This window comes from Mizuhopecten yessoensis, unplaced genomic scaffold, assembly GCF_002113885.1.
Source record: "Mizuhopecten yessoensis strain PY_sf001 unplaced genomic scaffold, ASM211388v2 scaffold4947, whole genome shotgun sequence".
Taxonomy (NCBI): Eukaryota; Metazoa; Mollusca; class Bivalvia; order Pectinida; family Pectinidae; genus Mizuhopecten; species Mizuhopecten yessoensis.
The window spans coordinates 841,843-865,982 of record NW_018405801.1 but is presented as its reverse complement, the minus strand read 5'-3'; the positions used below and the strand labels follow the sequence as shown (position 1 = coordinate 865,982).

The 24,140-nt window shown below is 37.8% G+C and overlaps 1 protein-coding gene across 1 annotated transcript; it reads left to right on the top strand.

Moving 5' to 3' along the window:
• Positions 1-9,397: 9,397 nt before the first annotated feature.
• Positions 9,398-23,916, top strand: LOC110450072 (alpha-mannosidase 2x-like). The gene is made up of 5 exons (XM_021497316.1): positions 9,398-9,473; positions 9,591-9,665; positions 9,772-9,813; positions 18,107-18,746; positions 18,779-23,916. The coding sequence occupies exons 4-5, from the start codon at positions 18,144-18,146 to the stop codon at positions 21,419-21,421; spliced, it is 3,246 nt and encodes a 1,081-aa protein (XP_021352991.1). The 5' UTR covers positions 9,398-9,473; positions 9,591-9,665; positions 9,772-9,813; positions 18,107-18,143; the 3' UTR covers positions 21,422-23,916.
• Positions 23,917-24,140: the final 224 nt, after the last annotated feature.

The following is a 24,140-nucleotide window of genomic DNA, read 5'->3' as shown; positions in this document are numbered from 1 at the left end:
CCTCATCATCATCATCATCATCATCATCATCATCGTCGTCGTCGTCATCATCATCATCATACAATCATCATCATACAATCGTCATCATACAAGCATTAGCATCGTCATAATCAGTTTCATCATCATCATCATCATCATCATCATCATCATCATCATTAATTCATAATGATATCATCATCATTCCAGATTTACAAACATTTTACGCACATTTAAAATCCCTCACTTAGCTGTTGTATACATCAATTCACATGTACATACACAGCTTCAAAGTGAGTTATTCCATGTCCTTAATCAAATTACCAATAAAAAAATATACTCAGGCATTCGCTCAAGCCTACACTCACCCATACACACACACACACACACACACACACACAATACACAAATGATAGTCATTTGAATTAAGAAATATGAAAAGATGAGAGAGAGAGAGAGAGAGAGAGAGAGAGAGAGAGAGAGAGAGAGAGAGAGAGAGGGGGGGGGAGGTGAGAGGATGGAGATTGTATACAGAAGAACAATTTATCACATTAACCTGTCTATCGTACAGTAACAGTTGTATTATATCAGCTCAATATACTTAGAGTATTCCTATCTATTACTGTTACCCCTTAATTGGTTTTCTACATATAAATCATGAAATTGAGGGTTTTATGGGATATTAAGAAGGTTTTGCCACTTTTCCCAGACTTTTTGGAAGGTATGTCTATGTTTTTCATCTTTCCCGTTCACAATGTATTTCTGTATATCATAAGTCTCTTTTATACAGTTTATAAGGCCATTTACTGATAGGGCTTTTTCTAGGCATCTTGCTTTATGAATATAATATTTTATAATAAGAATAATTTGGTTATCTACCATGTATCCAGTTCTGGTTTGATCACATATACCAAAGATAAATGTTTCCTTATTGAAAGCAAAAGGAATAAACAAAACATCTAATAAAAACTCAAAGTTTGTTAATAAATTCTGAACTTGATTGCACTCCCATAGTGCATGCTCTATTGTTTCAATGTCTGATTTACAAAAATAACAATGAGGATTATTTACTATTCCAACCCCTGTACAGATATGAGTTTGTGGTTAAGATGTGTTGATTAACTCTATACTGAAACCATTGTAGTTTTGTGTTTTTGGTTACTTGAAATGGTATTTTGTAGATATTTCTCCATGTATTATCATTATAATCAAAATAGTTACTCCATTTCTTTCTACCAGTTGACAGTGTGTCATTTTTACAAAGCAAACTATAAAAGTCTTTTGTACCTTTCCTATTTCTTAGAAATATTTGTATATTACTAGGTATATAAGGATGAATTATACAGTTTATTTCATGTTGTTGAGAGAGATGTCTTTTAATTGTAGATAGCAGACCTTGGTACTGAAGAAAATTTGTTTCAATTTTAAAAATTTGTCTGACTTCTTGTAAAGTATAAAACAATTTTGAATTATTATCCTTAAGTAGGTCATTCACTATAACTACACCTTTAGTGAACCACTTTCTATAAAAAAAATACTCTTATTATTTATTTTAAACAATTTATTATACCAGATCGGCATTTTGGAAAAGGAGTCATCTCCCTTGCATTGATTATCTCTTACTATTACTAACTTTTTCCATGCATTAAACACGTCTTTCCAAAAAAGATTTTTACTCGTCATTTCACATTTAACAATGTATTCCGTCCCACAGTTTGCTTAAATATTTAAATCAATACTACAAGTTTTTAAAATGTTGTAAATAGTCTCCTTATCCATGTTAATTTTAAGGATTCTATAAAAGACATCACATGCATCATTTTCAATCCACCATCAATATAGTCTCTAAGAACAATGTCTCTTTTGGTTTTGTCAACTTTGCTTTTCCATAAGAAGTTAAATAGTTCGGTGTTTAATTTTTTAATAAAACATTCATTTGGGTTTGGTAATCCAATAAATAAGTGATTGAGTTGTGAGATGAGTATTGATTTGATGATATAAATTCTACCAATTGGTGTTATTATTCTCCTATTCCATGTACTTATAAGTGCCTTTATTTTTACTAACTTTTTATCATAATTTAGGCTAGTAATTTTAGTGAAAATGAGCTTAATTTGATTTTTAAAAGAGAGAAAATACAACAGGTAGAGACTGACAATATAATGAACAAGTTAAATAATTACAAAAACGTGCAGCACGCCTATTTTTAGATGTTCCATTTGAAACCCCTTCAAAAGAAATGTTTTCTGTGTCTATAAATTTGTATATAAATTATAGAAAGTCTGTAATGACCTTTAAATGTGTACACGGACTTTCTCCCGAATATCTATGTTCTTGTTTTAAACATGTTAACAGTGTCCACTCCAGAGCTACACGACGGGCTGAACAGAATATGTTGTACATTCCTAAGCACAGGACAACCTTCTATTCTAGTCACTTTGTTTTATCAAGATGTAAGACTTGGAATGCACTTCCAAATGATGTAAGGTTATCACCATCTTTTAACACTTTTAAGAATAGAGCAATAAAGCACTACTGTGATTCATACTTTTAGATAAAGAAATTAGTTTTTAATTTATGCCATATTAGCGTATATCAAGGCAATTGTTATACTTTGCTATATTAGCATGTATGTATGTAAGGCTCCGGTCATTTAACTATTATCAGACCTTCAAAGCATGAGATTTATGCTTTCTGTGAAATTTGATGTATTGTGCTATTTAATTGCATGTAATATTTTCAGCAATCTCATAACTGATATTTTAGATGTCATTTATGTTTAATTTATATTACTATATTTTAAGAAATACTATGTAAAACTAACACATTTTACTAATATAGAGGACCATGAGGGAGAATAGCCTTTGGCTAAATCAGGTTTTTAATCCTCAATAAATAAAGTTCATTATTATTATTATTATTATTATGTTAAGTAAACACAGCAAAAAAATCGGGAACTGTCGGCACTTTCCGTAAACGAGTTTATTTCTCGCTTATAGAGATTGTCGACGGTTTCTGATTGCACAACAAACGACAGTGCCGCCATCCTTTACTTATCAAAATTAACAAAATACAAATGATAATGTATCTCATAGGTAGGGCATAAATGGAAATCTTAAGGCTTGTAATAATGTTGTAATAAAAATGTCATTAATTGATATTGGACGAGTGCGCACGCTTAAGTTAGTAACTATACATTGTCTGGACGTTTGAACTGTCGCACACCTCATTCACATCGATATGTTAAAATGATGGATACAATTTGAAGTGAAGGTCTATCCAATGAGCATTCAGCTTACTCTTAAAGCTGTTTAGACTTTCAGCATTCACCACTTCAGCAGATAAGTTCTTCCAGTAAAGCCAACCCGGCACGGCTGGTGAAAATGTTCTTTGGTGTGCTTAAACGGCATTGCTTCTTGTAAAGCTTCATGTAGTGACCACATGAACTTGATAATTTGTTACAGCTATATTTACCTATAAACTAAGGTGCTGTGAGTAAATTTTCACGTTTTAGTGGTCTTATTCAACTTTCGGTAAATATGCCACCCCAATGATGACAAATATATACCATGTGGTAGAGACCTCTTGTTGCTGCATATGTGAATTCCCTGAATAGTTTGTTCTTTTCCGCATCACCAGCGCCATTTATGATCTTGTACACTTATACCATGTCAGTCGTGAGTCATCTGTATTCAGTTTAATCGAACTGGGCACGGCAAGTATCTGTTTAGTTGCCATTCGTTATATGTTTTCAGGCATGGATTGTATGTCTTTCTTGAGCAGAGGTGTGTAGCAGTTCTCAACGTGAAGTCTGACAAGCGACTTGTATATAATTTGTAAAGTGAAAAGAATCAACGCGAAAATTGCGCAAAATAAATCACTTATTGTATCATATGTCATATATTATATATTATAATGATTCAAGTATTAGAACATATCTGATAACAAAATGTTTTAAAGGGAATGCGATTGCGATAGCAGGCACTCAGCTTAACGAAAACCTCAAGTATAATTCATTTTTTCTTTGAAGATTCATCGCAGAAAGCGATTTGAACCATTAACTAATGTCGTCTCGTTTACACTTCCTACCCATGTTGTGAGGAACCACACAACCTGTCCTGGTGTGTGGCACCACATGCGGTGTCGGGATCGCCTCCTTGTCCCACTTCCATTGAACGTGTTCCTGTCTCCATGTTAGAGATGGCAGCTCGGTCCTGAGGAAAGGAAGACGACATAATGGGGTTTTATAAGATAATGGAAATGGTTATTCTTCAAATGAAGTTCCGTTCAACAAAGACATGAATGCATGCATATATATATATGTAACTTAATATAACCTGTTATTACGACGTTGTGTATCAAATAGTTGTTTTTTCTGAAACATTAATCAAATATAATATGAATACAATTATATATTCCCAGCCAAAGCAGCTGCATCGTCTGAGAGTATCATTCCCACGGCTGATTTCGCTTCGTTTCTCAAACATGAATGAGTAGCGAAGCGAAATCAGTCGTAGGCATCCGATGATGAAGAACTTGCTGCGGCGCAAGAAACGACTAAAGTTCTTCTTACCGTGTCAATGCTGAACAATGCAGCGCTATACACGAAATTGGTTCCAGCCACTTGAACCAGGTGAGCCATCAGAGAGTCTAAGTATGGGAATGAGCGTACAAGAGTTGCACCAGGGTCAGAGGGGCAAAAACACCGTACCGGGGATGTGCACACCTCCCGTAGGACCTCTCCGATGACTGTCAAATAACCACAAACGACTGTCGCCTTCGGCCCTCCTGATTGCCATGGAGAATTCTCCGATAGTCAGCACCATATTAACTGCTGCTGTATCAATCTTTGTGAATGTATTAGCCATGAAGGCAGGAAACTCCGGGGCCACAGCCGACATTGCGTCGGCAGTTTCTCTATTCTTGTACTCGTAACATCCGTCTACGCCTGACAAATGGGAGACCTTGGCACCACGCCTCGCGATATTTCCCGCTATTGATCCCACAATGTCTTCGGACGAACAAAACATAGGAAGAGTTCGTACCTTTTAGGTGCTTGGTTACTGGTACACTCCCACTTTGCCATCTAAGTGTGTACTGAGTATATCCACAAACCGGAACTGACTTTGTTGTCGGTGTCCAGGACGAAGGATGGTATCAATATCCCGAGATGTCCATGTCTCCGGAAGTCCTCGGGAGGCTTGGTAAATCAAAGCTTCGTATGCCATTGTGGTACATTGACGGTTGGTGACAAATGGTCCTATGCTGCCTTGTGCCATCGTCCCCCGGACAATAACGTCTACAAAAAAGTACAAGAGGTAACAGTCGGCTCTTTCTTACTACAAATGCTGCTTCTTAAAGCAAAAACAAGAACATACTTTAGTTTTATTAGATCACATTTCTTGATTTAAACACCTCCATTTGAAAACTGTACTTTAGATGCAGGGATTATCTAAACTAAAGCTATGGAAAATCAAGAAATCTGAACCAGGTAACTTACCCTTGATGGACCCCAAAACGTGATAGCAGGCGACGGAAGGGAGATAACTCCATGGATTTGCTGAAGTTGTCTTGTTCCAATCCGACAAGCTGTGGTCGAATCACAGCGCAAACGGAGGCGAGGTTGATCCCAGAAATAGCCTTGATGCCGTCAACAGAATCGGCTGTGCTGGAAAGGACGTTTCTGTGGACCCAAAACAATTAATCTCTTTACTTCGTAAATCCTGTAAAACCACCTACCCTATACCGCGGAAAGGCGCGGAGAGTTTAAATTGAAGGTTCAGTCAGATCAAAATACCACTACATTATTAACCATATGCTACATTGTATTCGGTAAAGATGAACACAGTTTTCCGTACATAGAATGCGAGTGTTTCAGTTATAAGGGAGCATGCGTACTGGCGGTACCGTTACCATTTGATGACTTTTCCTGAAGAATTGTACGATGATAAAAACACATTTACAGACTATACTGTGGAATATGAAATATTCGTGGATACTTTCCTTCGTGGTTTCATATTTGGCACACTGTATGTTGTACAAAATTCTATAGGTGCAATTTTGATGCTATGAAGATCGTTTGGTGGTACAAATGTTCTCAGGATATACAAACAGCAGTCAATTATATAATCGGGGTCTTATGTAATTTAGAGTCGTTGTTTATCTTTGGCTTTCATAGCATTCACGATATTTAAACACAGCGAACAGTCCATGCTATACGGGTGTCTTGGTTTGTATGTGTTGCTTTGTTTCTTGAGGTTCTTCTAAATGTAGTCCACTCCGGATCCGCTTCCAATTGCATTTTGAGTAGACATACTCAGTACTAGTGACATTTAATGTAATAAGTAAATTGCCTACTAGTTCCGTTTAAAATAGGAGTGTACAATTTGTTAAATATTTCACAGGCCTGTATTATTCACAAGTACCAGAACGAATGCATATAATACAGTGTGTATAGTGTAAACACTCTAAGATACTATAGCGGAACTGAACTGGATCGATCGTCGGCGACCAGTTGTTTTAGCGTGTCACTCACTGCATCTGGCTCGTCGATTGGTCGATATAACGTTTGACATGTTGTTTGCGTGCATTGTCAACTTAAGATTACGCATACACGTATATGGAAATGTAAAATTTACATTGCATGTACATGTTTCAAACCATGTGTCATTACTTAAATGTTTCTTTAAATGTGTACTTATCCACATTTTTGTGGACTGTAATGGTATTTCTGATTACAAGAGGGCAAACTGAAGAATATTATACATGCTTGAAAGCTGTCCACACCGGCCGCTGAACTGAAAACTAATATCATAGAACATGCCTTTGTTTGATCTCTGTTGTTATTTTCTTTGTTTTGCTTATTTTAAGTAGCTCTTCGTTTGTGATCTTTTTTGGCCAAAATATCTTGTGTATTCTTCTCAGACAGCTGTTGTGAAAAGCTTCAACCTTTTGTAGATCAGTAACTATACTATTCTCCAGCATTCAGAACCGTACAGAAGAACAGATTTAACATTGCTGTTATAGATTCTTAGTTTGGTCTTAAGACTGTATTGGCTAGACTTCCATATGTGCTGAAGTCGTGCAAAAGTGCCTCGTGCTTTTGCAAGTCTGGCTTTGATATCCGTTGTCCTTACTTATTGCACTGCAAAGGTGAATGAAATCCTCAGAACTCTCAATTGGTGTATTGTTGATAAGAATGGATGTTTGGTTGTTGGAGTTGATGGTCATAACTTTTGTCTTCTAAGCATTTATGTTTAAGCCGACTTGTTTTGCATAGTTGTTTAGTGTGGTGTTTTTTTCCTTAAGGATGGTTAGATGTAGTTGATAATTCGGCAATATCATCAGCAAAGTCCAGATCTTCCAGCTGATTAAACATGTTCCACTGGATACCCCTACCTCTGTCTGCTGTTGCCAGTCGTTGTATCCAGTCGATGGCCAGTAAAAACAGTATGGGCGACAAGATGCATCCTTGCCTTACTCCTGATCTTGCTTCAAAGGAGTTGGAGATGGAATTTCCATGGATTATGCTGCATTCAAAGTTGGTGTAGAATGCTTTTATCATGTTCAATATTTTCTCTGGAATACCATATGATCTGACCATTTTCCAAAGTGTGTCTCTATGTATGCTATCGAAAGCTTTCCGAAAAACAATGAAATTTATGAACAGTGGTGTATTCCATTCAATGCAATGCTCGATGATGTTTCGGAGCGTGAACATTTGATCTATGCAGCCTCTGCCTCTCCTAAAACCAGCTTGCTCATCTCTTAGTTTTGCGTCTAGACTTTTCTCTATTCTGTTTAATAAGATCTTACTTGTGATGGACAATAGTGTTATGCTTCTCCAGTTGTCACAATTTCGTAAATCCCCTTTCTATGGTAGTTTAACTATAAAGCCTTTACTATCCAGTCAGATGGAATGCTGTCTTCTTCCCAGATCTTGCTAAAAAGGTTATGAATTACTTTTGAAGCTGTGTCCAGGTCTGCTTTCAACATTTCTGCATGGATGGAGTCAATGCCTGGTGCCTTACCAGTCTGAAGGCTTTTAATAGCTTTGATGACTAGTTGGTGCTTCTGTGTTGATGCTGATGTCATCCGCTGATGGATCTGGATTTGCCATGACTTCTGGTGCAGGACAGTTTAGTTTCTGTGAAATGTTCAACCCATCTGTTTGCTTGTTCTTGTTCTGTTCTTATCGGATTACTATGTTTGTCATTTACTACAGCTGTCTGGGCACTGCTTTTACCACAAAGTTGTTTTATAATTCTGTAGACCTTGCTTCGTTCACCACGGTTTGCTGCTTGTTCAGCTTCTCCTGCCAAAAAATGTCTATGTACTTTCTCCGATCTTTTCTTGCACTTCTTTTCACCTCTTTGTCTTTAGCTTTATATACATCATGTAGTTGGTCTTGAACACTTTCTGGTTTTGTGTTGACTATTTTTTGTTTGATGGTTTTCCTTTCCCCAATCTTTTGCCATGTCCCTGCTGTGAGCCACTCTTTGTTCTTTCGAGTTACATGGCCTACTGTTTTTTCTGCTGTTTCAGTGTAGATGTGCTTGATGGTGTCCCATTCCTCCTGTGCAGTGTCTCCTTTGTCTCTCGGATTTTGTAGGGCATTGAAGCGGGTTTTAAGTTCAATGCAGAAGGCGTTATTGACATCAGGTAGTTTTAATTTGTCAATGTCTATTCTTTTCTTGAATTTGTTCTGTTGTTGTGCTTTTCTGAGTTTTAGTTAATGACGCCTCTCAATAGATAGCTTAGATGGGTATGATCAATTTTAAGGAAACAGATACTATGTTGTACACTGCTTCTGAAATCAAGGACGACACCGACCTCAAATGTTCTATCGACCAATTGACGAGCCATATGCAGTGAGTGACACGCTGAAACAACCGTTCGGTTTGTGGGCGTGTTCTTTTTGAACACGGCTTGTTGACGCCATGACGATTTTGATTGTAAGTTATTTAAGTGAATGAGTTGTCGAATCTTACACCGTTCTAGTATATTACTTTTCAGTGCAGCGGCCGGTATGGACAGCTTTCAAGCATTTGTAATATTCTTCATTTTGCCCTCTTGTAATCAGAAATATCATTATAGTTCACGAAAATGTGGATAAGTACACATTTAACGAAACATTTAAGTAATGACACATGGTTTGAAACATGTACATGCAATGTAAATTTTACATTTCCATATACATGCATGCATAATCTTAAGTTGACAATGCGTGCAAACAAGTCTCCGAAAAAAATCAAGGACGACATCGACTTCAAACGTTCTATCGACCAATCGACGAACTAGATGCAGTGAGTGACACGCTGAAACAACCGTTAGGTTTGGGGGCGTGTTCTTTTTGAACACGGCTTGTTGACGCCGTGACGATTTTGATTGCGTAATATAAAATTAGGTAAAACTAAATTATAAATTAAACCATCCTTCGTTTGTTAGCTTCAATAATAAATTTACCTAACAAATTCAGTTTTGACAGGTAAAGACAGGTAAGCTGTCTCTAATTAATGTGTCATGCTGCTATACTGATAACTAGTCAAGATTATGCCATTCGATAAAGAAGTAACACTCGTCGCTCAAATATGTTTTATTTGTATGTTTTGCAGACGTGTTAAACCGTAAACTATCGACCGGAAGTGACAGCTGATGGGAACATGGTCAGCTTATCATCTTGTTAATAGGTAAGTAGGTTTCTTACTGAGCTGAACACTACACTATAATATACAAAAATATTCCACGCTTTATCAAAGATATGATTGAAATAAAGGTAACTGATTATAATTGCAGACAAGAAAATACAGCTGTATTAACTAGGGTCAACACTACAAGGTATGGACTCAAATCTTTCTCCTGCGAGCAGTCTCCCCAATCAACTCAGAAAAGTAGACAGATACAATGAATTTAGGAGACTGGTCCAGACCTGGGATGGCCCCATTTGCTCTTGTAGTGTCTGCCGCGGTGTGTAGTACATGTGACTAGTCCGCTTTGTAATGTCTGCCGCAGTGTGTAGTACATGTACAGGTGGCTAGTCCGCTTTGCTTCGTGTTTAATTATGTGTGTGTTTTATGCTGTTTCTTGGATTTGTGCGAATGTTTGTTCTTCTTCTTCTTATTTTTTCATTTAATTTATTTTATTACTATGTTCCGTTTGTTTTACATGTTGTAAATGTGTTTTATATATATTGCTGATAGTGGAAAATTGTAGTTCATAATGTCTGCCTTTATGTGTATGTGCTTTGCTTCAATGTTTTATGCTAATATGTATTTTATGGTAAACATTACTGACATGCTATATGTATGCATGTATATATATTTAGCTTATAACTTTGCATGGAGACTTATGTTTTAACACTTTCTGTTTCATAATGTTTTATATACGTAATTTCTTGAATAGATGCTTTTTACTTATGTTTGTCGGAATAATAGCTTTTAATAGCTAATATTAAATGTTTTTAAATATCTGACGTTAAATAAAGTTTATTGTATTGTATGATATTGAAGCTGCCCACTTGACTGCATCATTGGATGTTGGCCCGTCTTCTGTCCTAAAGCAATTCAAGTTATCGCTATTTCTCAGGAATTGGTTGATCTTTCTCTAATATTTGATATGAAGGTTCCCAATGGTCCTTAGATGGGTATGATCAGTTTTAAGAAAAATAAAAATAAAAGGCCGCCATACAGCCAGTACTTGATAGACCTTTTTTCAAATTTAAAATGTAGGTATTATTTTGAGATTTGAATGCTTTCTTCCCGATGTTACATTGGACGACGGCAGAAATATTTCTCATGAGTTCGGGGCCTCTTCCAGGACATAAACATATCCACGTGCGAGTAAGACTATGTTTTTGAACAACAGAATTGTATTTTGGGAAAGAGAATATAGTATTTTAACTGATGCTCAATTTGGATTCTGATCGGGTTTATCAACTGTTGATGCTATTTTTGTTTTACAAACGCTTATAAATAAGACCCTTCAAAACAAAAAAAGACTCTATTGTTGTTTTTGTCTCGCCGCGACGGAGGAGCGAAAGCGACCAGCGAGACTAAGGTGTTGCTTTTACCGACGACGGCGACGGCGTCAAACATTGCGTTTAGCTCAACGTTAAGTTTTCGTTATCTGCTTCTTAGTCAGTTAATAATGGCATTACGGTGTTGAAATTTTGCATGAAGGTTCTTTTGGAGTCTACCTTTTATATTATGAAGTCAAAGTGGGGATTGTTTTCATTATTTTCATTGTTTTTACATATTTTGGGTGATTTTGAATATTAGACATTCTTTAATAATTGTTAGATTAACTTCAAATTTTATACACTTAGTATACATAATACGGGTTTTTTGCTGAGATGAACACAACATTTTTTTTGGCAGAAAACATAGAATTTCGGGTGATTTTGAGAATTGGACATATCTTCTTTAATAATTGTCAAATTTACTTCCAATTTTTACAAACCTTCAGTATACACAGTACTTCAACATATAATAAGGGTTTTGTTTTGCTCAAATGACCACAACAATTACTAGTATTGGGGGATTTTTTGTGTTTTTGGCTAGCTAATGTTAAATTTTTGTTTTTTGCTCAGTAGGTAATGCGGTAATGCGGTGTACAACTCATTGCGGGTCAGAAACAGAGATTTGAAATGCTTGGCTCCATTTGTATTGCGGGTCAGAAACAGAGATTTGAAATGCTTGGCTCCATTTGTATTGCGGGTCAGAAACAGAGATTTGAAATGCTTGGCTCCATTTGTATTGCGGGTCAGAAACAGAGATTTGAAATGCTTGGCTCCATTTGTATTGCGGGTCAGAAACAGAGATTTGAAATGCTTGGCTCCATTTGTATTGCGGGTCAGAAACAGAGATTTGAAATGCTTGGCTCCATTTGTATTGCGGGTCAGAAACAGAGATTTGAAATGCTTGGCTCCATTTGTATTGCGGGTCAGAAACAGAGATTTGAAATGCTTGGCTCCATTTGTATTGCGGGTCAGAAACAGAGATTTGAAATGCTTGGCTCCATTTGTATTGCGGGTCAGAAACAGAGATTTGAAATGCTTGGCTCCATTTGTATTGCGGGTCAGAAACAGAGATTTGAAATGCTTGGCTCCATTTGTATTGCGGGTCAGAAACAGAGATTTGAAATGCTTGGCTCCATTTGTATTGCGGGTCAGAAACAGAGATTTGAAATGCTTGGCTCCATTTGTATTGCGGGTCAGAAACAGAGATTTGAAATGCTTGGCTCCATTTGTATTGCGGGTCAGAAACAGAGATTTGAAATGCTTGGCTCCATTTGTATTGCGGGTCAGAAACAGAGATTTGAAATGCTTGGCTCCATTTGTATTGCGGGTCAGAAACAGAGATTTGAAATGCTTGGCTCCATTTGTATTGCGGGTCAGAAACAGAGATTTGAAATGCTTGGCTCCATTTGTATTGCGGGTCAGAAACAGAGATTTGAAATGCTTGGCTCCATTTGTATTGCGGGTCAGAAACAGAGATTTGAAATGCTTGGCTCCATTTGTATTGCGGGTCAGAAACAGAGATTTGAAATGCTTGGCTCCATTTGTATTGCGGGTCAGAAACAGAGATTTGAAATGCTTGGCTCCATTTGTATTGCGGGTCAGAAACAGAGATTTGAAATGCTTGGCTCCATTTGTATTGCGGGTCAGAAACAGAGATTTGAAATGCTTGGCTCCATTTGTATTGCGGGTCAGAAACAGAGATTTGAAATGCTTGGCTCCATTTGTATTGCGGGTCAGAAACAGAGATTTGAAATGCTTGGCTCCATTTGTATTGCGGGTCAGAAACAGAGATTTGAAATGCTTGGCTCCATTTGTATTGCGGGTCAGAAACAGAGATTTGAAATGCTTGGCTCCATTTGTATTGCGGGTCAGAAACAGAGATTTGAAATGCTTGGCTCCATTTGTATTGCGGGTCAGAAACAGAGATTTGAAATGCTTGGCTCCATTTGTATTGCGGGTCAGAAACAGAGATTTGAAATGCTTGGCTCCATTTGTATTGCGGGTCAGAAACAGAGATTTGAAATGCTTGGCTCCATTTGTATTGCGGGTCAGAAACAGAGATTTGAAATGCTTGGCTCCATTTGTATTGCGGGTCAGAAACAGAGATTTGAAATGCTTGGCTCCATTTGTATTGCGGGTCAGAAACAGAGATTTGAAATGCTTGGCTCCATTTGTATTGCGGGTCAGAAACAGAGATTTGAAATGCTTGGCTCCATTTGTATTGCGGGTCAGAAACAGAGATTTGAAATGCTTGGCTCCATTTGTATTGCGGGTCAGAAACAGAGATTTGAAATGCTTGGCTCCATTTGTATTGCGGGTCAGAAACAGAGATTTGAAATGCTTGGCTCCATTTGTATTGCGGGTCAGAAACAGAGATTTGAAATGCTTGGCTCCATTTGTATTGCGGGTCAGAAACAGAGATTTGAAATGCTTGGCTCCATTTGTATTGCGGGTCAGAAACAGAGATTTGAAATGCTTGGCTCCATTTGTATTGCGGGTCAGAAACAGAGATTTGAAATGCTTGGCTCCATTTGTATTGCGGGTCAGAAACAGAGATTTGAAATGCTTGGCTCCATTTGTATTGCGGGTCAGAAACAGAGATTTGAAATGCTTGGCTCCATTTGTATTGCGGGTCAGAAACAGAGATTTGAAATGCTTGGCTCCATTTGTATTGCGGGTCAGAAACAGAGATTTGAAATGCTTGGCTCCATTTGTATTGCGGGTCAGAAACAGAGATTTGAAATGCTTGGCTCCATTTGTGTTGCCGGTCAGAAACAGAGATATGAAATGCTTGGCTCCATTTGTATTGCGGGACAGAAACAGATTTGAAATGCTTGGCTCTATTTGTATTGCTGGTCAGAAACAGAGATTTGAAATGCTTGGCTCCATTTGTGTTGCCGGTTAGAAACAGAGATTTGAAATGCTCTGCTCCATTTGTATTGCGGGTCAGAAACAGAGATTTGAAATGCTTTGATCCATTTGCATTGCGGGTCAGAAACAGAGATTTGAAATGCTTGGCTCCATTTGTGTTACCGGTCAGAAACAGAGATTTGAAATGCTTCGCTCCATTTGTATTGCTGGTCAGAAACAGAGATTTGAAATGCTTCGCTCCATTTGCATTGCGGGTCAGAAACAGAGATTTGAAATGCTTGGCTCCATTTGTATTGCGGGTCAGAAACACTGGTTTGAAATGCTTCGCTCCATTTGTGTTGCCGGTCAGAAACAGAGATTTGAAATGCTTCGTTCCATTTGTATTACGGGTCAGAAACAGAGATTTGAAATGCTTCGCTCCATTTGTATTGCGGGTCAGAAACAGAGTTTTGGAATGCTTGGCTCCATTTGTGTTGCCGGTCAGAAACAGAGATTTGAAATGCTTGGCTCTATTTGTATTGCGGGTCAGAAACAGAGATTTGAAATGCTTGGCTCCATTTGTATTCCGGGTCAGAAACAGAGATTTGAAATGCTTGGCCCCATTTGTATTGCGGGTCAGAAACAGAGATATGAAATGCTTGGCCCCATTTGTATTGCGGGTCAGAAACAGAGATATGAAATGCTTGGCTCCATTTGTATTGTGGGTCAGAAACAGTGATTTGAACTGCTTGGCTCCATTTGTATTGCGGGTCAGAAACAGAGATTTAAAATGCTTGCCTCCATTTCTAGGGCAGAAAACTTAGATTTTTGGGTGATTTTTAGAATTGGACATAATTGTTTTAGTAGTTGTCAGATTTAGTTTGATTTTTATACACAGTATTTACAGTAATTAAACAAATTTACTTTCAGAAAAATTTCATTGCACATATTTACCAGTTCCTATTAGCTACACCCATGAATGCATCTATCACAGTTTTCATGTATGCATGTGATAAAAGCGGAATATAATTATGTACCGGTACCGCTTTATATTTTTGGAGAAAATGCTGTCTTACTCATTAAAACCAGTGGTAAAACCTGTATTCGCAGCCTACCACATGGTTATGAAGATTCTCCTCTCTGACGGAATTTATTTGAAAATGCTATAAACATAAATCATGTGTGAAAACACAAAGTGGGTAACAGCGAGACATATAATTACGTGTAATTCTTGTATAGATTTTCGTAAAGTTCTCGATTTTATTGACAGAAGCAAGTTGTGGGGCAAACTTATTAATATTGGAATCCGAGGTAAATTTCTACAAAAATTGACTTTTATATCGTAATGTTAAGTCATGTGTTAAGATTAATGGAGTTTTTAGTGAGCACTTCTGTCATAATTCCGTCTTTTACAGGAAGAAGCTCTGTCTCCGATTTTATCTTATTTGTACGTAAATGATTTTGAAATTTATTTTATAAACAATAATTGTCCAAGCCTTGAACTGCAACTGATTAATCTTTTTCCATTTATGTATGCCTACGATATGATTTTGATGTCCGAAGGCTTGCAATCAATGCTGAATTGTTTAAATAATTATACAAAGGAATGAAACTTAGAAGTTAATACTGACAAATCTTAAACAGTTGTTTTTAGAAATGGCGGGAGACTTAAAAATAGCGAAATGCGGTATGATAACGATCAACAGTTAGAGATAGTAGACGAATTTAATTATCTAGGTATGCTTTTCAACTACAATAGTGAATTTCTTAAAACACCAAAACATGTTGCAGATCAAGGTAGAAAAGCTCTGTCTTCCTCAGTGTCAACATTACGTAATCATTGTTTAAATGTTGAAACCCGGTGCTCTGTTTTTGACTCGTACGTTAATAGTGTTTTGTGTTGTGCTTCCGAGGTCTGGGGTTTTCACAAATCACCCGATGTAGAAAAAGTACATCTCAATGTTTATAAGAATGTGTTAGGAGTTCGGAAAAACACTTCCAATGATTTGGTTTATTGTGAGCTAGGTAGATTTCCCTCAAATAGTACAAAGAAAGTTAAGGACTTTTAGATACTGGCTTAAGGTGAAACAGAGTGACATTTGTATATTAAAATCATGCTATGATGAATGTGTTAATGTAAATGATGGCTGGATAGTTCATTTTAAGCATGAGTTGCCTATATTATTGGTTCGGAATACATGTTCGAAAACGATTTACCTGTTGATGTTGCTTTTAAGATTATACAACAAAGAATTTTAGATAATTGTAGACAGAAGATGATAGTAAACTTATCAAGGTCATCTAAAGGTTATTTATTCCAGCACCTTATTGATAACTTTTGTCTTCAATTTTACTTATGTAAATCTATAGAACCTAAGTACAAACGCCTTATTACATGTCTCATAATTTAAATATTGAAGTGGGTAGACGGAACAGTGTTGTTCGGCAAAATAGATCATGTACTCGCTGTGCCTCTGGTGATATAGAAGATGAATTTGACTTCATTCTAAAATGTCCATTATATCAAGACCTTAGATGTATATATATCGAGCGATTCTATCACAGAAGTCCTAATGTTTTTAAGTTAACGAAATTATTGTGCTACGAGAAAACGTAGAGAAATCAATGTCTGGTATGGAAAACTACTTGTGTACTTTGTAAGCGTACTCTCCACTTAATCAATTTAAATTTGTATAAAAATCTCTTCATATTCAACCTATGAGTCGGGTAGGGGAATCGTCTCCGTGGATAGACCTCATTATCTACTAGAGATGTGATTATGCTTTTTTATTTACATGTATATTATTCTCCTAAAAAAGTCTATTGTTTTCATTGAAAACATTCACAATTTCAGAATAAGTGCAGTAGACAATAACATATTATTATAACACATATGGATGATAAAAGAATTGGAAAGAGGGGGTGGGGGGTGGGGGGGTATATGCGCATCTGTCCATATATACAAAGCTTCACGTGAATGATACAGCATTACCTGAATTTTTTTAACATGCTAAAAACATGGGTTAGCAAAGTAAAGATTTCAGATCTGCTTAAACAGGCTGTTCTATTTGTTATGGTCGAAAATGTACACAAACAGACTTAAGGAATATCATACAGATCAATACGATACACGTATATGATTTATACCCAAACCGATATTCTTAAAATTACTCCCAATGGGAATCTAAGTCGATGACTGTTTAACGTTTTTCATAAAAGTTTCCGGCAGATTGTCCATTAAAAAAAAATAGTGTAACCAAATCGCCCCAACAAGTTGGTGATCAGATATGAATTTGTTATCATATGTAAACATGTAATCGTATACGTGTTTCATATTTCATATTTCCCCCAAATTGTTTTTTCTATTTTTTCTATAGCATATCTTCTACATTATTTCACCTGAAGTAACCAGATTTGGTATGCAAGTACATCTTGGGAAGGCGGAGTATCGTGTATAACAAAATGTAGGTCAGTGCGACCTATGGTGAGGCCACATGGCGATGGTACAAGTAATAAAAAGCCACGTGGCAACAATACAGTTAAAACAATCACGATTATGTACAGATATCTTGAAGAGAGCTTTCTAAGTTACAGACATTGTGGATATGTCCACTAATTCAGATTTCTAGTTAGTCTCGAAGTTTAATGATGACCGGAGTCCGGATTAAATATATCATTGCTAAAGTGTGTACTTAAGCGAGGTCGGGATTAAAGATGTCCCGTGCCAAAACCTGTACTAAGCTTACAGGGCCACAAATCTAGCAGGATTTCAAAGCCGATGTTTCCTATTTTAAAATTAATTACACGGATATAGAATTGAAGGCCGAGTTCAAAGAGCTTCGGCGGCAGTAATAAAGCTTAATTTAACTCCATGATATGCCTTTGTGTGGTACGTGTAAAGGCTATAGATGTTCCATATCAGGTCTCTGCAATGGCAATTACCTTAGAGTATTGGAGCCATTTTGATGCTTACGTCATTTATCTTTTCTGTAAGTTCCGACACAGAATGCGCTGAAGTAATATGTCGGTACTATCAGCTTAAGCTTTGCAATTGAACTTAGTTCAATATCATGTTTACAAAGGTTACAAGTTCATTTTACATCGAGACCCAGTTGATGTTCTGGTTATACAGGTTTTCTGATTACACAGGTTCAACGTGCATAAACAATTTCCATTTCATACATGATTTGGTTTAAAAAGTGTTCACCATGGGTAGGGCATGACATATATAGCTAATGATTTTCTCTCTCTTTTTATTTTCAGATACTACATGGTCTAGGGTTCGTGAAGTCATTCCGTCATGAAGTATAAACAGAGGTTGGTAACGGCGGTTGTCATGGTTGCTGTTCTCGTCTGCGTAGCGACACTTTACAAAGTGGCGGCACAACTTATAAATAGATCCGCCAAAGACCGCGATGCTCCATTTAATGGCGTCGTCGCCGACTTGGCACGCGGAAGATATTTAGGTGGCGCCTTTGGAACATGTCCCTCAGAAAAGACAACCGCGACTTACATGGTGGACGATTTTTACGACAAAGTTAGGTTTACAAAAAACTCGAGAAATGGTTTATACATTCTTAACGAAACAGAAACTGCCTTTGCAGATCCTCGGACGAAGAAAATCCTGAACCAGACAGAGCCCTTAACTGTAATTGTTGTTCCGCATTCTCATAACGACCCCGGCTGGCTTTGGACATTACAAACTTACTACGACGTCCGGACCAAACATATTCTTTCCAACGCTGTCAAATTCCTCCAGGAAACACCTGATTTTCGGATGATCTGGTCGGAGACCATATTTTTAAAAATGTGGTGGCAAAATGCCAACCCACAAGAAAGGTCACAACTCAAGTCCCTTTTGAATAATGGTCAGCTAGAAATACTGTCTGGGGCTGGGTGTCCGTAGACGAGGCGACGACTCACTACACAGCCGTCCTTGATCAGTTAATCGAAGGTCATCTGTGGATTAAGGACACTCTTGGAGTAACCGTAAATACAAGCTGGTCAATTGATCCGTTTGGGTATTCTTTAACACTGCCGTACCTGTGGAAGAAGGCAGGCATGTCTAACATGGCAATCTTACGTATACATGGTGCTGTTAAAGCTTACATGGGAAACCGACAACTTCTTACATACCAGTGGCGACAGCCCTGGGATGTCCCCGGAGTCCATGACATCACATGTCATGTGGAACCTTATACCCTGTATAACATTGAGTACAGCTGTGGTCCAAACATGGAGCTTTGTAAACGGAAGGACTTTGCACGTGAGCCAGATTTCCCTCCTGAAAATAGTCCCCCACACGCTAATCATAAACTTGGCATTGTGACGCAGGATTTTGAACAACTCGCGAAATCAATTGTCGAACAATATCGACTTAAGGCGACTCAATATAGCCACAATGTTATTTTAATGCCGCATGGAGACGATTTTCGGTACGTCAGCTATTACGAGTGGCAACGGCAGTATACGAACATGAAGCGTCTCATCACGTTTGTCAATTCTAAAAAGGAGTGGAATGTGAAAATGAAATTTGGCACTGTGGGTGAATATTTTGATATATTGAAAAAAGAAATAAAGAAAGCAGAAGAAAATGGAAAACCAGAGCCGGTGATAACCGGAGATTACTTCACATATACCGACCGTGATCACGAATACTGGAGTGGATATTACACCACAAGACCTTTTGACAAAAGGATGATTCGTTCGTTATTGGAATTACTTAAAGTCACCGAAATTGTGACATCATATACAACTGCTCATTCACAACAGTATGGTCATGTGTTTGTGGGACTTCCGGAAGTGCTCGGAGCCCTTCAAAATGCACGGCGAACACACGGACTTGTTCAGCACCATGACGCCATAACGGGAACGTCTGCTCACCCAACAGTGATGGATTTTGAAAAAAAGGTATTCGATGCTATTTCAAAATTACAGCAGGTTCTAGGCAAGAGTCTTCAACAGCTTCTACTGACAAAGTCAAATCATGGACTACCCATAAAGCCGCTGTATATTCAGTCATCTCCCGAAACCACGCTCAGCCCAAAAGTTCTACATCTTAGCGAGAGCGGCTCTAGTCTTGTTTTTATCAATGGCTACACACAAAGACGAAAGGAAGTACAGAGTATCATTGTGAATACTCCAGACGTTGAAATGTTTGACGAAGGTGGTCATTCTATTCCAGTTCAGGTTAGCCCATACATTGGTGAACATACAGCGAAATATGGTTATACAACGGGAAAATTTATTATACTAAAGTATTATCAAGTATACTTTGAACTTTCTATCGCTCCAGTGTCCTGTGTATCGTATATTATCCAAAAGTCGAAATCGCCCTCTACGATAACGCCTACTGTTTCCATCTATAACGGAAAACTTCAACAATCAGGACCTTCGTTCTTTGATATTCGAGAACTCCAAGGGAATATCAGCGGGGTATTGAAGATAGAGACCCCTCATCTTGTAACAGAATTTTCTTCTATCAATGGAACTCTTCAGCGAATGTGTGAAAACCGTGATAAGGGCGTGTGTGCCGACCTGAAACTGGACTGGGTCAGTTACCAGACTGGAAACAGTAATGCGTACACGTTTGGTACTTCCGTTAAAGCGATACAGAGCCTTCTTGGAGTAACACGCCCGATTATAGTGATATCTGGTAAACTGGTATCTCAAGTAAGAATCAGTCATGCCCACTTCCAGCACGTCGTTACGTTGTATCATAACGAAGGTGTTCAGGGTAAGGCTGTGCACATCGATAATGTTGCCACGCTAAACCCTAAAATGAATCCGGATGTGGAACTAATGATGAGGTTTGAGACGGATATCGTAAATGAACATGGTCGATATTTCACAGACTCGAACGGATTCCAATTAGTCAGTAGACTATATAGAAGCGAACTTCCTATTGGTGCTAATTTTTACCCAATCACGTCAATGATGGTACTTGAGGACAAGTCGCGCCGCCTGACTCTACACGCCGCCCAGCCTCATGGCGTAGCCAGTCTTGGGGATGGACACATCGACGTGATGATGGAACGTATACCAATGAGTAAAGGAAAGGGTCTAGAAGAAGCAGTTCTTGACCAGAAACCTGCCCCCAGTAAAATGCTTTTGTCGCTAGAACACGCTTCCTCTTCGAGACCTTCCCAACTTGGTAACAAAGACTTTGTCGAGTTCCCGTCTCTCACTGCACACCTACTAAACGACCACCTACAGAATCCTATACAGACTTTCATGATAGCCCGTGTACAGTCTTCCCTTAAACCCGTTCTCACCATGTTACACCATACCCTCCCGCCTGACGTCATCTTCTCCAACGTCAAGACAATGATGACGGATGGTCTGGCATTCTCTGGAACAGGAGTGACGCTTTACAGGAGAAAAAGCTCGTGTGTGTTCATGGATGGTGACGTCAGTAAAGCACCGATCAACCTTAAAACACTTTTTAAAAATGTGGACATCGACCAGCTGGATAAGATGGCCTTAACTCATGTGCATTTAGACAAACCGATGACAGGACAACAAAATATTCACCTCGAGCCAGGCGAAATGGATTCCTTTTACATCAGATGGAAATAAGACTAAAGTTAATTGAACGTGGTGGTCGTGCAAGATTCGTCAGTTATAAATATTGATGTATCGGGGTTTTACTTTATACCACAAACTTGTACCTATCAAGCGTGTCGCGACGTTTTAAGACCGACTGGTCCGTTGTGAAGTTATGACTTTAAAGTTTCGACACGTTTGATATGTACAGTGTTTGTGTATAAATTAAAACAGTTGTTGAGTCTATGTCTTCATGTTCAAGTTGTGAGGATATTACGTTATATTAACTACTGATCGTTGCTGAATACCAGTCAAGTTTTCTACACGGTTGTTATGTAGGGTTTCAAAGTCACCGGATCACCTGTTATGTTGTGACTAACAACGCCATTTTTCGCTCTCGTGGTTGAATATCGTGAGCTGAATATAAAATGTTCTCTATGGCAATTACATGTAAGTTGTAACAGTATGAAATTGAACTCTATTGCTCAAACCGTGTACAGGATAAATAAGGGATTGGAGTCGGATGAAACAATATTTAGTAGTAATTCTGATGATAAAACATGTATGACCCTTATGTTGTTGAACGTTGATTAAAATGTCCAACGACGAAGAATATGTATTCAGTAACTCCTCCCTAGTGATACACGTGTATTATAGGTCTTCCCTAGTGATACACATGTATTATAGGTCTTCCCTAGTGATGTACGTGTATTATAGGTCTTCCTTAGTGATGCACGTGTATTACAGGTCTTCCCTAGTGATACACGTGTAGTATAGGTCTTCCATGGTGATGCACACGTATTACAGGTCTTCCCTAGTGAAATACGCGTATAACATGTCTTCCCCAGTGATACACACGTATTACAGGTCTTCCCTAGTAATACACTCGTATTACAGGTCTTCCCTAGTGATACACGCGTATTACATGTCTTTACTAGTGATACACACACATTACAGGTTCCCTGGTGATACACGCGTATTGCAGGTCTTCCCTAGTGATACACGCGTATAACAGGTTCCCTAGTGATACATGCGTATTGCAGGTTTTCCCTAGTGATACACGCGTATTGCAGTTCTTCCCTAGTTATACATGCGTACTACAGGTCTTTCCTAGTGATACACGTGAATTACAGGTGTAAGGTGCGTCGCCCATCATAGTACACAACATGTAAAATACGTGATCAAAACCTGCGAAGTAAGTATGCATACATCTTTATTTTGAACAAAGCCTTTATAAGATACATATGCACATTCCATTATCTGTTCTGTTTAATTACGAAAAAATAGAGGAAAAATGGGTCTATAATCGCTTTAAATGTCACTCGATATTGATTTCATGATCACTGGGTTTCAAAAGGTTTCTGTTATGCTTGTTTCAGTTTTTTAATTGCGAGATAGTCAATTCGATTGCTTTCCCCGCGTTTATAACTCAGATCGATGATTTACCTACATTTGTTTAGGAAATAGCAATGAGCAGTGACCGAATATTGTCGAGGATACATTCCTGTGACCATAGGACGCCTTGTCCAGCAAGCACTCGGAGGACGCGGAGGGTGACTTGATACGAAATCCGATTACATATGTTTTCCGTACACGTATTTTGTATTGTGGAGAGCTATGAGTTGCTGGCTCTCCCTGCCTTGTTCTCGTATCCGTATATGTTTGAAAGTGTCACTTTGTTGTATATATTTGATTCGATAGATTGTTTTTATAAAGAGATTTTTTGTTATAAAAAAATATTTATAGATTTTATCCAGACTGTTAAATAAAATGATCTTTATAGTGTTATTATAGATTTATAGAGCCCGGTAAGTTAGGTGATGAAGTGAAGTGTTCATTATACAATTTGGTAGGCCTACACTAGGCTAGTCAAACTACGGTTTGGCCCTAAACTAATTGCAACAAAAAGAAACTCAACTGAATCACAAACATTATACATCCATTAACCTCCTACAAAAGTCGGGCAGCCAAAAAATTCGGGAAGTGACTTTTTAACCCGATTGAAAATTGCACTTTCTGTTGTAACTTTTATGGCATGTTTTGGCGTCCGTTGACTAGCCTGGTAGCCGTAGACCATAGAGAGTTACCAAAGAGAGATAATGTCACTATGCAGACGACGCTTTTCGCCGACATATTTTTAATATTGGTGAGTACACAACTGTTGTTTTTGGCTTATGATAACTACGTTTTGCTTAAAAATATATAGTTTGGTGTTTTCAACATGAATCAACATACATTGATACGTTATTATAGTATACCATCCGGACTTGCTCATAGCCAGCGGACTTGTTTACATTTTCTCGGATGTTTCAGAGTAATGAAAACGTATCGAGATTCTCCAGTACATTGATTAGCCTATACCTGTACATGTTTAATGATTTATAGAGAGTGTTTATAAATTGTATGTATTTATATGACGTGCAAATGAATCACCGTTTCTTTGCGCATCTTGGAGAATATGTTTGAACGGAACTGTGTTGCATACCCTCATAAATGTTTAAAAAAATGCATTTCAAACCTTATATTTACGTTCTATTACATCCACTTTTATTATTTGAAATTAATAAAAAATAAAAAATATAGAGTCTTTTTCACGATTAAAAGCAAAACACCGTCAGTAAAACAACATTTATTGAACAGGTTTTTTCGCGGGAAAGATGATGCGTTGTTAACGGTGACGAAATACACAGATTTAATTTATATCACCAGCATGTTAAACACGCATTGATTATCTTAAAAATTGACAGTAGAT

Bases quoted from the DNA above. Each gene is read 5' to 3' on its own strand.
- LOC110450072 (XM_021497316.1), top strand. From the start codon at position 18,144: ATGAAGTATAAACAGAGGTTGGTAACGGCGGTTGTCATGGTTGCTGTT. The intron at 18,747-18,778 runs TAGACGAGGCGA...TACACAGCCGTC, and splicing joins TGTCTGGGGCTGGGTGTCCG to CTTGATCAGTTAATCGAAGG.